Source organism: Mustela nigripes, chromosome 8 (assembly GCF_022355385.1).
Source record: "Mustela nigripes isolate SB6536 chromosome 8, MUSNIG.SB6536, whole genome shotgun sequence".
Lineage (NCBI taxonomy): Eukaryota > Metazoa > Chordata > Mammalia > Carnivora > Mustelidae > Mustela > Mustela nigripes.
Genome location: NC_081564.1, coordinates 45,168,323 through 45,181,213, shown reverse-complemented (window position 1 = coordinate 45,181,213; position 12,891 = coordinate 45,168,323). Strand labels below are relative to the sequence as shown.

Sequence of the window (12,891 nt, the reverse complement as noted above, 5' to 3'; positions counted from 1 at the left end):
GCCCTCATTTTGTTCTCTATCTTTTAAGAGTCTTTAATGGTTTGCCTCCCTCTCTGCTTTTATCTTATTTTATTTTTCCTTCTCTTACCCCTGTGTTCATCTGTTTTGTTTCTCAAATTCCACATGAGTGAAATCATATGGTACTTGTCTTTCTCCAACTGACTTATTTCACTTAGTGTAATACTTTCTAGTTCCATCTACATTATTGCATATGGCAAGATTTCATTCTTCTTATGGCTGAGTAATTTTCCATTGTGTGTATATGTATGTATATATGTGTGTGTGTGTATATATCACATCTTCTTTTTCTATTCATCTGTCAGTGGGCATCCGGGCTCTTTCCATAGTTGGCTGTTGTGGACATTGCTACTATAAACATTGGGTTGCATGTGCCCCTTCGAATCACTCTTTATATCCTTTGGGTAAATATCTAGTAGTATAGTCACTGGGTCGTAGGGTAGCTCCATTTTCAGCTCTTTGAGGAGCCTCTGTACAATTTTCCAGAGTGGCTGCGCCAGTGTGCATTCCCACCAACAGTGTAAGAGGCTTCCTTTTCTCCACATCCTTGCCAACATCTGTCATTTCCCGACTTGTTAATTTTAGCCGTTCTGACCAGCATGAGGTGATACCTTATTGTGGTTTCAATTTGTATTTCCCTGAAGCTGAGTTATGTTGAACATTTTTTCATGTGTCTGTTAGCCATTTGTATGTCTTTGGAAAAGTGTCTCCTACTAGATCTCTCAATGAATTTCTCAATTTCATGAAAAGTGTATTCATGTCTTCCCATTTCTTAACTGGATTGTTTATTTTTTGGGTGTTGAGTATGGTAAGTTCTTTATAGATTCTGGACACTAGCTCTTTATCTGATATGTCATTTGCAAATATTTTCTCCCATTCTGTTGGTTGCCTTTTAGTTTTGTTGTTTCCTTCACTGTGCAGAAGCTTTTTATTTTGATGAGGTCCCAATAGTTCATTTTTGCTTTTGTTTCCCTTGCCTCCAGAGACATGTCTTGTAAGAAGTTGCTGTGGCCTAGGTCAGAGAGGTTGCTGCCTGTTTTCTCCTCTAGGATTTTGTTAGCTTGCTGTCTCATATTTAGGTCTTTCATCCATTTCAAATTTATTTTTTGTATGGTGTAAGAAAATGGTCCAGTTTCATTTTTCTGCATATGGCTGTCTAGTTTTCCTAATGTTTGTTGAAGAGACCATCTTTTTTCCATTGGGTATTCTTTCCTGCATTGTTGAAGAGGAGTTGACCATATAGTTCGCATTTCTGGGGTCTCTGTTCTGTTCCATTGATCTGTTGTCTGTTCTTACGCCAGTACCATACTGTCTGGATGATTACAGCTTTGTAGTAGTAGAGCTTGAAGTCCAAAATAGTGATTCCTTCAGCTTTAGTTTTCTTTCTCAACATTAGTTTGACTATTCAGGGATTTTCTGGTTCCTTACAAATTTAGGATTGTTTGTTTCTGCTCTGTGAAAAATGCTGGGATTTTTGATTGGGATTTTGATTGGGATTGCAATGAATATGTAGACTGCTTTGGGTAGCATAGACTTTTTTTTTCTTTTCTTTTCTTTTTTTTAAATTTATTTTCAGCATAACAGTATTCATTGTTTTTGTACCACACCCAGTGCTCCATGCAATCCGTGCCCTCTATAATACCCACCACCTGGTACCTCGACCTCCCATCCCCCATAGCATAGACATTTTAACAATATTTGTTTTTCCAGTCCACGGGCATGGAATATTTTTCCATTTCTTTGTGTCTTCTTCAATTTCTTTCATAAGTGCTCTATAGTTTTCAGCATTCAGATCTTTTACCTTCTTGGTTAGCTTTATTCCTACGTGTCTTATTGTTTTAGGTGCAGTTGTAAATGGGATTGATTCCTTGATTTTGCTTTCTGCTGCTTCATTACTGATATATAGAAATGCAACAGATTTCTGTACATTGATTTTATATCCTGCAACTTTGCTGTATTCATGAATCATTTCTACCAATTTTTTGGTGGTCTTTTGGGTTTTCTACACAGAGCATCATGTCATCTATGAATAGTGAAAGTTTGACTTCTTCATTGCCAGTTTAGATGCCTTTTATGTCTTTGTGTTGTCTGATTGCTGTGGCTAGGACTCTCAGTGCTATGTTGAACAGCAATGGTGAGAGTGGACACCTGTGTCATGTTCCTGACCATAGCCATCAATTTTTCCCCCATTGACAATGATATTAGCTGTAGGTCTTTTGATTATGGCCTCTATGATATTGAGGTATGCTCCTTCTATCCCTACTTTCTTGAGGGTTTTTATCAAGAAAGGATGCTGTATTTTGTCACATGCTTTTTCTGCATCTATGGGGAGGATCCTCTCACATGGTTCTTAGCCTTTCTTTTATTAATTTGGTATATCATACCAGTTGTTTTGTGGATATGGAACCACTTGGAAGCCCAGGAAGAAATCCCACTTGACACTTGATCATGGTGAATAGTCATCCTTTTTCCTTTTTTTTTTTTTTTTTTAAAGATTTTTATTTTATTTATTTCTTTGTCAGAGAGTGAGAGAGAGAGAGAGCATAAGCAGAGTGGCAGGCAGAGGCAGAGAGACAAGCAGGCTCCCCACTGAGCAATACTGGACTTGATCCCAGGACCCTGGGGTCAAGACCTGAGCCAAAGCCAGCAGCTTAACTGATTGAGCCACACAGATGTCCCAATGAATAATCCTTTTTAATGTACTGTTGGATTTGATTAGTATCTTGTTGAGAATTCTTGCATCCATGTTTATCGGGGATATTGGTCTATAATTCTCCTTTTTAGTGGGGTCTTTGTCTGGTTTTGGAGTCAAGGTTAAGGCTGGCCTCATAGAGTGGGTTGGAAGTTATCCTTTTATTTCAATTTTTTTTTTGGACAGTTTCAGAAGAATAGGTATTAATTCTTCTTTAAATGTTTGGTAGAATTCCCCTGGGAAGCCATCAGGCCCTGGACTCTTCTGGAGAGAATTTTGTTAGTTTTTGATAAAATTTCTTTGTTGGCTTTGGGTCAGTCCAAATCTTCTATTTCTTCCTGTTTCAGTTTTGGTAGTTTATATGTTTTTAGGAATTGATTCATTTCTTCCAGATCGCCCAGTTTGGTGGCCTGTCGTTGTTCCTAATGTTCTTCCACAATCGTTTGTATCTCTGCAGTGTTACTTATGGTCTCTCCCCTTTCAGCTTGTGGTTTTATTTATTTGGGTCCTTTCTCTTTTCTTTTTGCTAAGTCTGGCTAGGATTTACCAATTTTGTTAATTATTTCAAAGAACCAGCTCCTAGTTTCATTGATCTGTTCTACTGTTGTTTTTTTAAAATTTCTCTATCACTTATTTCTGCTCTGATCTTAATTATTTCCCTTCTTCTGGTTTTTAGGCTTTATTTGCTGTTCTTTTTGCATCTCCTTTAGGTATAAGGTTAGGTTATGTATTTGAGAATTTTCCTGCTTCTTGAGGAAGGCCTGTATTGCTATGTACTTCCCTCCTATGAATTGCCTTTGCTGTGTCCCAAAGGTTTGAGACTGTCATGTTATCATTTTCATTTGCTTCCATGTATTTTTTTAATTTCTCTCTTAATTTCCTGGTTAATCCATTCCGTTATTTAATGGTATGTTCTTTAACCTCCCTGTATTTGCAGACTTTCCAAATTTTTTCTTGTGATTGTCTTCAAGTTTCATAGCATTGTGGTCTGAAAATATGCATGGTATGGTATCAGTCTTTTTGTACTGGTTAGACCTTTGCTTTTCATTATTTCCTCTGCCTGGATACCTTATCCCAGATACCTATAGTACTCGTTCCCTCACTTCATTCAGAAGGACCTTCAGTGTATCAGTTTTTACCCCCTTCCCTCTTTTGCCCTTAAAAAAAACACACACACACACAAAACCTGCATTTCATGTAATATTCATTTGTTTCTTGATCTACAATTAGAATGTAGGCTCCTCAGTAAAAGTGGGATTTTGTCTTGTTCACTGATATATTTCCAGCCTCTATAATAGCACTAAACAAAGAAAGGGGTGCTCGATAAATATTTGTTGAGCAAATTAATGAATACTACCAAATGGTATGTCAGGAGGGTTACAGAAATTGAGAGGCTGCTTGAGAAAGTTGGACAAAGCATTACATTTGAGGAGTATTTTTGAAGAGTCAGTAAGGAGTTCTCCAGACAGATATGACAGGGTAGAATATTCTTTATGTAAGAGGACAGCACTTGCAAAGATAGTTTTCAGAAACCTCATGAGATGGTGTGGCCAAAGCAGGGGTGAGTGTTTAGGGTGCTGAGAAGTAGTGACAAGGTGAAGCCAAGAAGGTAATTTAGGACCAGCTGGTAATGAGTCTTATGATAATTTTTTGCTGAAGAATTTGAATTTTAGCATATAGATAGTGGAAAGCCAACAGATATAATTATTCAAGGGTCATTGGATTAGTGTCTTATCAAGATTCATATTTTTTAAAGTGAACATTGTAGAATTCTTATGATAGCATTATACTAAGAATTGGGAATTCAAAGAGAAAAAGACGTGGTCCCTACTCAGAAGTGCACATTCTGGTAGAGTATTTGTGTTGAGGAGTAAAGACTGATGATTCAGGGCTCTGGTATCCTAGATGAGAGATGACAAGTTTTAATACAAGCAATTTAAGTGAGAATGGAAAGATTAAGCTCTCTCCCTTTATTGCTTTAGTGAACACATATCTTTTGACCTTTGCTCAGGGGTCAAGGGCTTCCTTAGGGAAGCATGGTAGACTTTATTGACTTGATCACATCCCCACTTGCAGGCTCCCTGCACCATTTTCCCGTAGTTGAAATTCTGTAGAAGTATTTGGTTTTTGTCAACTCTGTCCATCCACCAGAAAGTACATTTCACGAGGAACTCTGCATCCTTGGTAGCTACCATCGAGTCTGGCATGTATTAGGAGTTCAGATATTTGAGTGAATGAAATTTTGGGATATATTTTTAAAGCCAAAATGACTGCACTTGAAGACTAGTTGGTTGCAAAGAATAAGGATATATTTAGGATTCTCCTCTTTTTTGGAACCTTGTTCTGCCCCCTTCTATATTCCTCATCTTTTTGAACAGCATCATCATCTTCCCACTGTGAAAACTACAAATATGGAAGTCCTCTTTTTCCCTTTGCCTTGCCCCTCCCCCAGTCCTCCCTGACAGTGCCTTAGTTCACCTCCCCCTCCCTTGGGCCCCAGAGAACAGGATGGTACTCATCTAACAGGTTTGGCTGCTCTAGCCTTTGTCCCCACCAGCCTTCACTCAGGTGGCATGTTGTCAGGTGTGGGAGGCTGAAAAGTGCCTTGCCCCCCCCCTCCTCCGCCTGTGGAAAGTTTCGCCTTCTAATCCTGGTAACTTTTTTTTTTGGAAAAAGATCTTGGCCAATGTGATTAAGGATTTTGAGATGAGGAGATGATCATAGATGATCTATCTGGGTGGGACCCGAATGTCAGCAGGGTATTTTTGCCGTAGAGTGGTGTGGCCGTAGGTGCAGAAGTACACACAAACCCCAGAGCTGGAAGACAACAGGAATGTGTTCTCCCCTACTTCCCCCAGAAGGACAGTGGTTCTGCCAACACTGTGCCTTTGGTCCAGTGAAGGTGAGTTTGGATTTCTGGTTTCCAAAATTACGAAGGACTTAAATTTTTGTTGTTTTAAGCGACCAAGGTAATGGCAATTGTTAGAATGGCCAGGGGACACTAATAGATCAGAGCTATCTGTAAAGTCTAAAACCGAGCTCATCACTCCCTAGAAAAACATGCTGATGACTACAGGTTAAGTCCGACCTCTGTGATCTGATTCACTTTAAATCTTCAGCTCTGATGACCCCATCTTTTCCCTCTGGCCACCCTCATCTCTTGCTCTGCTGAGTATTCTTGGAGACACACTTGTTCTTTCAGGTTTGAGGGCTGTTTGTTATTTCCTTTGTACCTGTTACTCTCTTTTTCTGCCTTAAACTGGTTTTCATCATTGCAGCTCAGATGTCATCTCTGCTTGGAAATATACCCTGATTCCCTTACAAGAGACTTCTTCCACTGTTCCCACAAATGCTTTGTATAAACATATGTTTACTGATGTATCTTACTTATTGGACTTCAAATACTTGGAGGGAACCAGTCTTGTCTCCTTAATCTTCCTGCACTAATTTATCAGCTAGCTCTTTATGTGGTGTGTGGTAGATACTTGGTAAACATTGATTTCTTAAGTTGAAGTAACAAGGACATATTTTGTTTTATAAGTATGGATTATTCTTTAATAAGCCTTAAGTTCTAGAATTATTTTCTTTGTAGAGTGAATGCATATGTGACCTTCTAAAAAATAATTTTAAGGGTGTCTGCAGGACAAACTGGGACACTCTGTATTTAATCATCCAGAGTGCATACACATAAGATTCCCAGTAGTTTACACACTGTGGTTTGTGGAATTCTTCATCTTCAGTTACGTGTGCGGATTTTGCAAGTTGTGGAAAATAGTAGATTTAGTTGCTTGGGGACAAGCCCATACTTTTAAGAAACTCTGTCATCAGCAACACTATACCATTTGCCTGATTTTGACCTTGGACATCTCTCAGGGATGATATGTCTAGAATGTCACTCACTCTTAAAGCTTGCTGTCAAGGTTCTGTTTCAAGCTTATGTCACTTCCTTAGAAAATTATTATAGTAGCCTCTTGGCAGCCCTTTCTGGATCCATTCTTACTTTCAGTTTATAATTTATTTTAAATGTGGTTGGTTTTTATTTATTTTCTTTGTGTTCTTTATATTTACCATGTTGTTTTTGAGTTTACACGATTGTACCTTAAAGCGAAATTAAAATTTGGCATGAGTATTTTAAGCTTGGGTTACTTTAGGTTACTTTGGACATTTTTAGAATATTCCCAGTATGTGGGAAGCCAACAATAAAAGTATTAAATTGAATGTGTGTATCTCCTGACCATTTCCTGTTACCTTAAGTAACAGGGGAAAGGTTATTTGGACCTCATCCACGGTTCTTCCACATCTTGGTCCTTTGTACTGTTTGTTCTCAAGCTTGTTTTCAAAGGTCATACAAAAAAAAAAAAAAAAGTTGATCAGGATAGCATAAGAATTGTTGGCATATTTGCATTGTAAACTTCATGACCTCTCTGCCTTTTAATAGTAGGAAAAACTCAAAAAAGAAAGATAGAGTTAATGATCCTCTTAAATCTGAAGTTGTTTTTTTTTTCAAACTGCTTTATTGAGATATGATTGATACACAAAAATCTGTACATTTTAATGTATAACATGTGATGAGAAATGTTTTAAAGTCATGTTAATAACCCCAGCACAGCTGTTGGTTTCCATACTATTTGAATGCGAAAGAAGAGATTGTCAAGTGAAAGGAGATTGTGTTCAAAATAATTCTGAGTCCTCATGTGGACAGAACTTGCAAGATCTAGGCCTTAGGAAATTTGCCACCTTAGAAGAGACTTTCTATTAACATTGCTGTTTTCCTTGAGAAAATAATCAGGCAGAGTTTCTATTTAAATGCTTGCCTGTAGGCCAAGGCATTTATCTTCTGAAATATAGTCTTTGTTCTTCAAAGTTTTATTCTGTCAGTTTTTCTATAAAATGCAATTATCAATTAAGCCACCATCCTTTTATGATGAGGTGGAGAGTAAACAAAGATCCACAAACAAGGCCACTCGAGGTTTTCCCTTTCTCCTCATTACTTGGCACTGCACCAGTTTCCCTAGTCGCCCATCAGAAGTTCAGTAAATAACATAGGGCTGTTTCATAAATTCTCTTACACGGTTTCTCAGAGGGTGATGAAGTAACCTGAAAATTTGGGGCGGCTTTACTTATTACAGAAGCACATATGGTTGTAAGGGAAAATGCCATGGGAAATAGAATGGTGAAGGGCTGGCTCTGCCTGAAATCGCTCTGTGTGTATCTCTCGGGTACATACTCATTTGCTGCCTTTGGAAATATATCTGCAGGAAAATCAACCTGTCTTGCTTCTGTGCGGTGTTGTTTTTCAGTGGCATTGAGGTGAGAGATAACAGGACCAGAATAGAGTTCTTTGTGCATCTGGCAGGCTAGATCTGTGGCTTGACAGGCTTTTGTGTGTTTATTTGTTTGGGTTTTGTTTCATTTTTGTTTTCATTGTGGCAGTGTATACATAACATCAAACTTGCCATGTTTCAGTTCAGTGGCGTGGAGTACATTCACATTGTTGTGCCACCGTGACCACCCCCCATCCCCAGAGTTCTCTCATCATCCCAGACTGAAACTGAAACTCCCAGCTCCGTACACAGTGAAGACGGACTCCCTGTCTGCTGCCTTGTTTCTCTTTAAAGCACAAGTATGGTGGCCTTAACGCTATCATAAGAGAGCCCTGTAAGCACCACAGGGCAGGCATCAAGCACTCCCTACAAGTCCGTTAAGCTATCCACCAAGACATGACTATATTGCCCATTAACACTGGATGATAGATAGGTTTGGTTTATTTGGTATTTATATGTCTGGGCAACACTGAAAAACCTGAAGTTTTAAGATTGAGATTTAAGATCTCAGATGTGCTTAGATCCCTTCCTGATATATTAATACAAGGAGATTTGAAGATTACTTCTATGGGCAGGCTTTACCTTGCTCAATAAACCTCCACAGTGGCTGTGACATTTTCAGTATTTAGCTAAACATGTTTGAAGGTAAATATATCTAGAACTATGGGTCTCCTTATGCTGTGATGCTCTCCTGAAGACAGGTTAGTGTGACTAATGCTGTGAAAGCAGAGTCTATTAAGAATGACCTCCTTTTGCTGTTAAATCCAAACTTTGTCACACTGTAAATATTAGACATCTCTCTGTTGATAGTATTAGAAGTAGTGAGCTTTTGTTGTTAAGCAGCTGGTTAGTTTTTATCTCAAGAGCACCAAAAGTCATGTTGATCATGTTTCCTGTTCTACCTGTGAAGTTGGAATGCTGAGGCAAGTCTGTGATTGACACGTAGCACGGATACAGAACCTCCTGGCATGCACTGGGGTGCTACCTCCTTCCTTGCTTTCATTTATTATTCTCGTCGTCCACTGCTGCCTGCCTTGCTTTTTATTTATCTTAGATAGTCAGCTTCACAAGCGATTCACGGATTCATTTCCATGTAGTCACTCCTACTACCACTCCTCTGTTGTGTCTTCTGCTCCCATCTTCCCAAGGACATCATTCCTGTCTGTGTTGGGTCATGCTGTTGTTTGCTTGGAACAGGTCCTCTGTTGTCACTCTCTGCCCACCCCCACTCTTATTTTGTCACCTAATGGCTTAATCATCAGTCACAGTCCTTTCTAGATACTTTGTCCTTCACCCTGTAAAACTGCTGATCCCTGTATGTGGCCTACTGTCCCCATTCAAACTTCTGTTATTGTACCTAGAAAAATGCACTGAACTCAGGTGTTCACAAAACAGACCACCCCTGCTAGACCCCGGGCAGGGACCAGATCTTAGGTGCCTGCACTTGATAAGGGGAGGGGAGGAATGAATGAAGCAGTGTCAGATACTGTGGATGAGTCAATAATTCTTTAAGAATTGCAAAATGACCCTTGGACTGTGCGGTATGCAGGTAATTGGTGACCTTTGGTAGAGCCCTCCAGGGAAAGGGTGGGGATAGCCTCTTTGTAGTAAAGAGGGAAGGTGGTTGGGAGGAATGATTGGGGGAGGGGGGAGGTAGAACAACCGGGAGAAAGAGAATGGAAGACAGGCCGGCTAGGAGGGGGCAGAGAGGGAGTCAGGTTGTACCACCAGCCACGGAGGACCCACAGCTGTACCGCCATCTCACCGTGTGTCTCTGGGGGAGAGCTTGGCGGGCAGTAGTGTGGGTGAAGGTGGTAGGTCTTGAGCTCACGTTCACTAAGTTCAAGTCTTGTTTTAGAAAAAGTCTCTTTGCTTTATAGAAGCTCTTAACTGCTGTATCTCTTGTTTGGTGTTTACCAAATACCTGCTTTTTGTTAATTTCCTTTGTAGGTGAACACAGGTCTTCTCATTGGTAGCTGTTGGATAGCAAACATGTTGTCCTGTGCTTAGTGCCATTTAGTAAATGCCTGAAGTTTGCTCCAGTGCTTTTTGGTTTTCATGATATCTGAATTATGAAGTCCTCATGCGTCTTAAATAATACTAATCAATACAGACAAAAGTGTTTTGTTTGACTCTGCAAATTCTTAATTTTTTTAATATGAAACAAATTTGAAAATGTAGGTGTGAAAAATCCACCTGCAGCTCCAGACCAGTTGTCATCCTTGGTACAAGATTTGCTCAGGCAGCTTCCACTGAAGGACGCTCTTCCCTCGACCTGAGCACCCGCTTCTTTCTGTGAAGATTTTCCTGAGGCACTACCTCTCCCACATAGTCTTTCCTCATACCCATCTTTGTAGCCCAGAAAATTGACCGATCCCCTTACTTCAGTGTGCCCGAGACAGACTTTTGTGATTTTACTGCTCTCGTCTATATGTACTTCTGAACCAGCCTGGTCTTTCTTTAAAAAAGAGTGAAGTTATTTTTTTTTGCTCTGTATTTTAGAGTTGCAAAATGGTATCCTGATTATTTTTGTCTTAACATTTTGTTAAAAGCATTTTTTTGTTTTACTAAGTTGTTTTTATAAATGCAATTTTAACAACTAATTTCATCTATTGGGCAGCTGTTCTTTGTTATTGGCTATTCAGGTCGTCTTTAATTTTTTTCAATAAAAGATTGTCACTGTTTAAACTGACAATGAAAAATAAGTCTTTTTAAATTTATCTGTTTCTTTGTTATAAAGTATAGGACTGAACAAAGATATATTTTTGGAAATTCCAGTAAAATTATATTTACAGAAAAAAAAATAACTTAACCGGCATTGAAAGACTTTCTCCAAGTAACTAAACACCATGGAGTGGGTCCAGAGTTCAGAGTTCAAGATGTGTTGTCCAACCTGCAATTGTGTTTGTCCAGCAGTTGTTCCTGTGGTGTTCCCTTCCTTGCAGTGATTCATCTTACAATTTTCCTTCTCACTTTATGGTGATGTGAGAGCGATACAAATTCAGTTAAAAACCATACATCCAACTTTGAATTTGGATCTCTCCCAGAGCTAGTACCAGGCCAGGGTGGTATGAGAGCCACATAGTCACGAGGGTAAACAACTGGCATGCATTCTCTACCCAGACAACTGTTTTGTTTTTCAGTACAGCATTCAGTAAATTACATGAGATTTTCAACACTTTATTATAAAATAGGCTTTGTGTCAGGTGATTTTGCCTAGTTGTCGGCTAATGTAAGTGAGCACATTTAAGTAGGCTAGGCTAAGCTGAGATGTTGGGTAGGTTGGGTGTATTAAATGCATTTTTGACTTAATATTTTAAACTGATGATGAGTTAATTGGGATAAACCCCATTGTAAGTCAAGGGAGATCTGTAATTAGCCTGATGTGATAAAAATAAGGTTCCTTGATGTTGGCTGAGTTACAGAATGCTGCGAAGGGAAAAGAAAGCACTAACAAATTTGATTTCCTGAATAGGTTAGCAGTAATATAAGCAGATGGCCAATAAATTCGCTTAAGGAAGTTTGCTTGAATGTGTGTAAGAGTGCTTGCCTGGAGCTGAGGACAGTTGAGTATGTATGGTCCTCTGCTTAAGTAGGGGAGTTAGAAGTTCCCTTGAGTTACATTTTAATAGAAATGTGGGTACAATATAGAGTTTTGGGGAGGTTGCTGTATTGAGCTGAAATCTATAGAGCATTAAACGAGTCAGAACCTGAGTTCAGATCCTGCCTGGTTCATCTGACTCACAAACCATGAGACCATCAGCACACTGGTTAAGCAGTAGTCCTGCCTTGCTGTCACCAAGGCACCCTGGAAGTGCGAAAAGGAGATGACAAATGGGATCATGCCTGGAAACTATAATGTGTTGTATAAAAATAAGTTGTCTTTAGTATTCCCAAACAGGCAGATGGCTCTACCCGGAATACATAGCCAATTAGGAACATGGTATTTCTAGCCTCAAAATGCCTGCCTGATAATTGGATTTTATATGGACACTTTGAGCTTTAGCTCTTGAGGATTTAAATAATGTCATAGCAGAAGAAGTATTTTTTGAAGGCTTTTAAAATTACCTTTGCTTTTGTGTCTACAGTATCAGCTGTAATTTAAACTTCCCACAAGTACAACCACTATAGCTTTTTCTTATACGTGAATTTTAAAATAAATGCTTTGTTGGTAAGTTATGCTTAAGATGCTTTGAGAAGGAACGTAAAAATAGAAATTTGGCAGGGGGAACTACTGAGTATGATTTCTGAAAGAATTGGGTAATCTCTGGAAATCTCTTGTAATGTATAAAATCTATTTAACTGTAAGTTTATATAAGCCTATACCTGTTTCATAAACCCACTTCAGCCTTATTGGGTGCAGGTTCTCAGAAATTCCCGAGGAGGTGATTAACGGATGGATTGTTAAAGGACAAAGTAGGCTGCTTAAGTTTCAAAGCCTAATGTGTTAGGGGAGATATCCATTGTTACTGCAACCTCGCACCCAAGTTCAGTTCACTGAGTATGAACCTGCTCTGCCACAGAGTCCGAGTCCGAGCGGTCCCTGAGTCGACTGGAAGCCATAACGGCGTGCTCCTTGGAAGAGGAAGGAGAGCCCCTGAGCAGCAGAAAACACAGAATGTCAGAAGGAAAAGACTGCGGTGGTGGAGATGCTCTCTCCAATGGCATCAAAAAACACAGGTAGGATGGCCTTTAATGGTTACCATTGCTAACTCTTATAAGATACTTCTGGTTCATGAAGAAAAGCACGCCTTCTCTTTGTTTTTCCCGCCCTGTGTTTATATTGCTATTAGGACTTGATGCATTTAAGAGAAGAGCATCATCTGTACTTGTAGGAACAAAGCATACAACGTGATG

At 39.3% G+C, this 12,891-nt stretch overlaps 1 protein-coding gene across 4 annotated transcripts in view; it reads left to right on the top strand.

The window, feature by feature from the left end:
* Positions 1 to 12,891, top strand: part of OSBPL1A (oxysterol binding protein like 1A) — a 225,060-nt gene that overhangs the window by 138,906 nt on the left and 73,263 nt on the right. For all 4 annotated transcript variants that reach the window (XM_059409375.1, XM_059409377.1, XM_059409376.1 and 1 more), the window contains one exon: positions 12,558 to 12,714. In XM_059409375.1, coding sequence (XP_059265358.1) covers positions 12,558 to 12,714 — 157 coding nt within the window. The remainder of the gene's footprint in view (positions 1 to 12,557; positions 12,715 to 12,891) is intronic.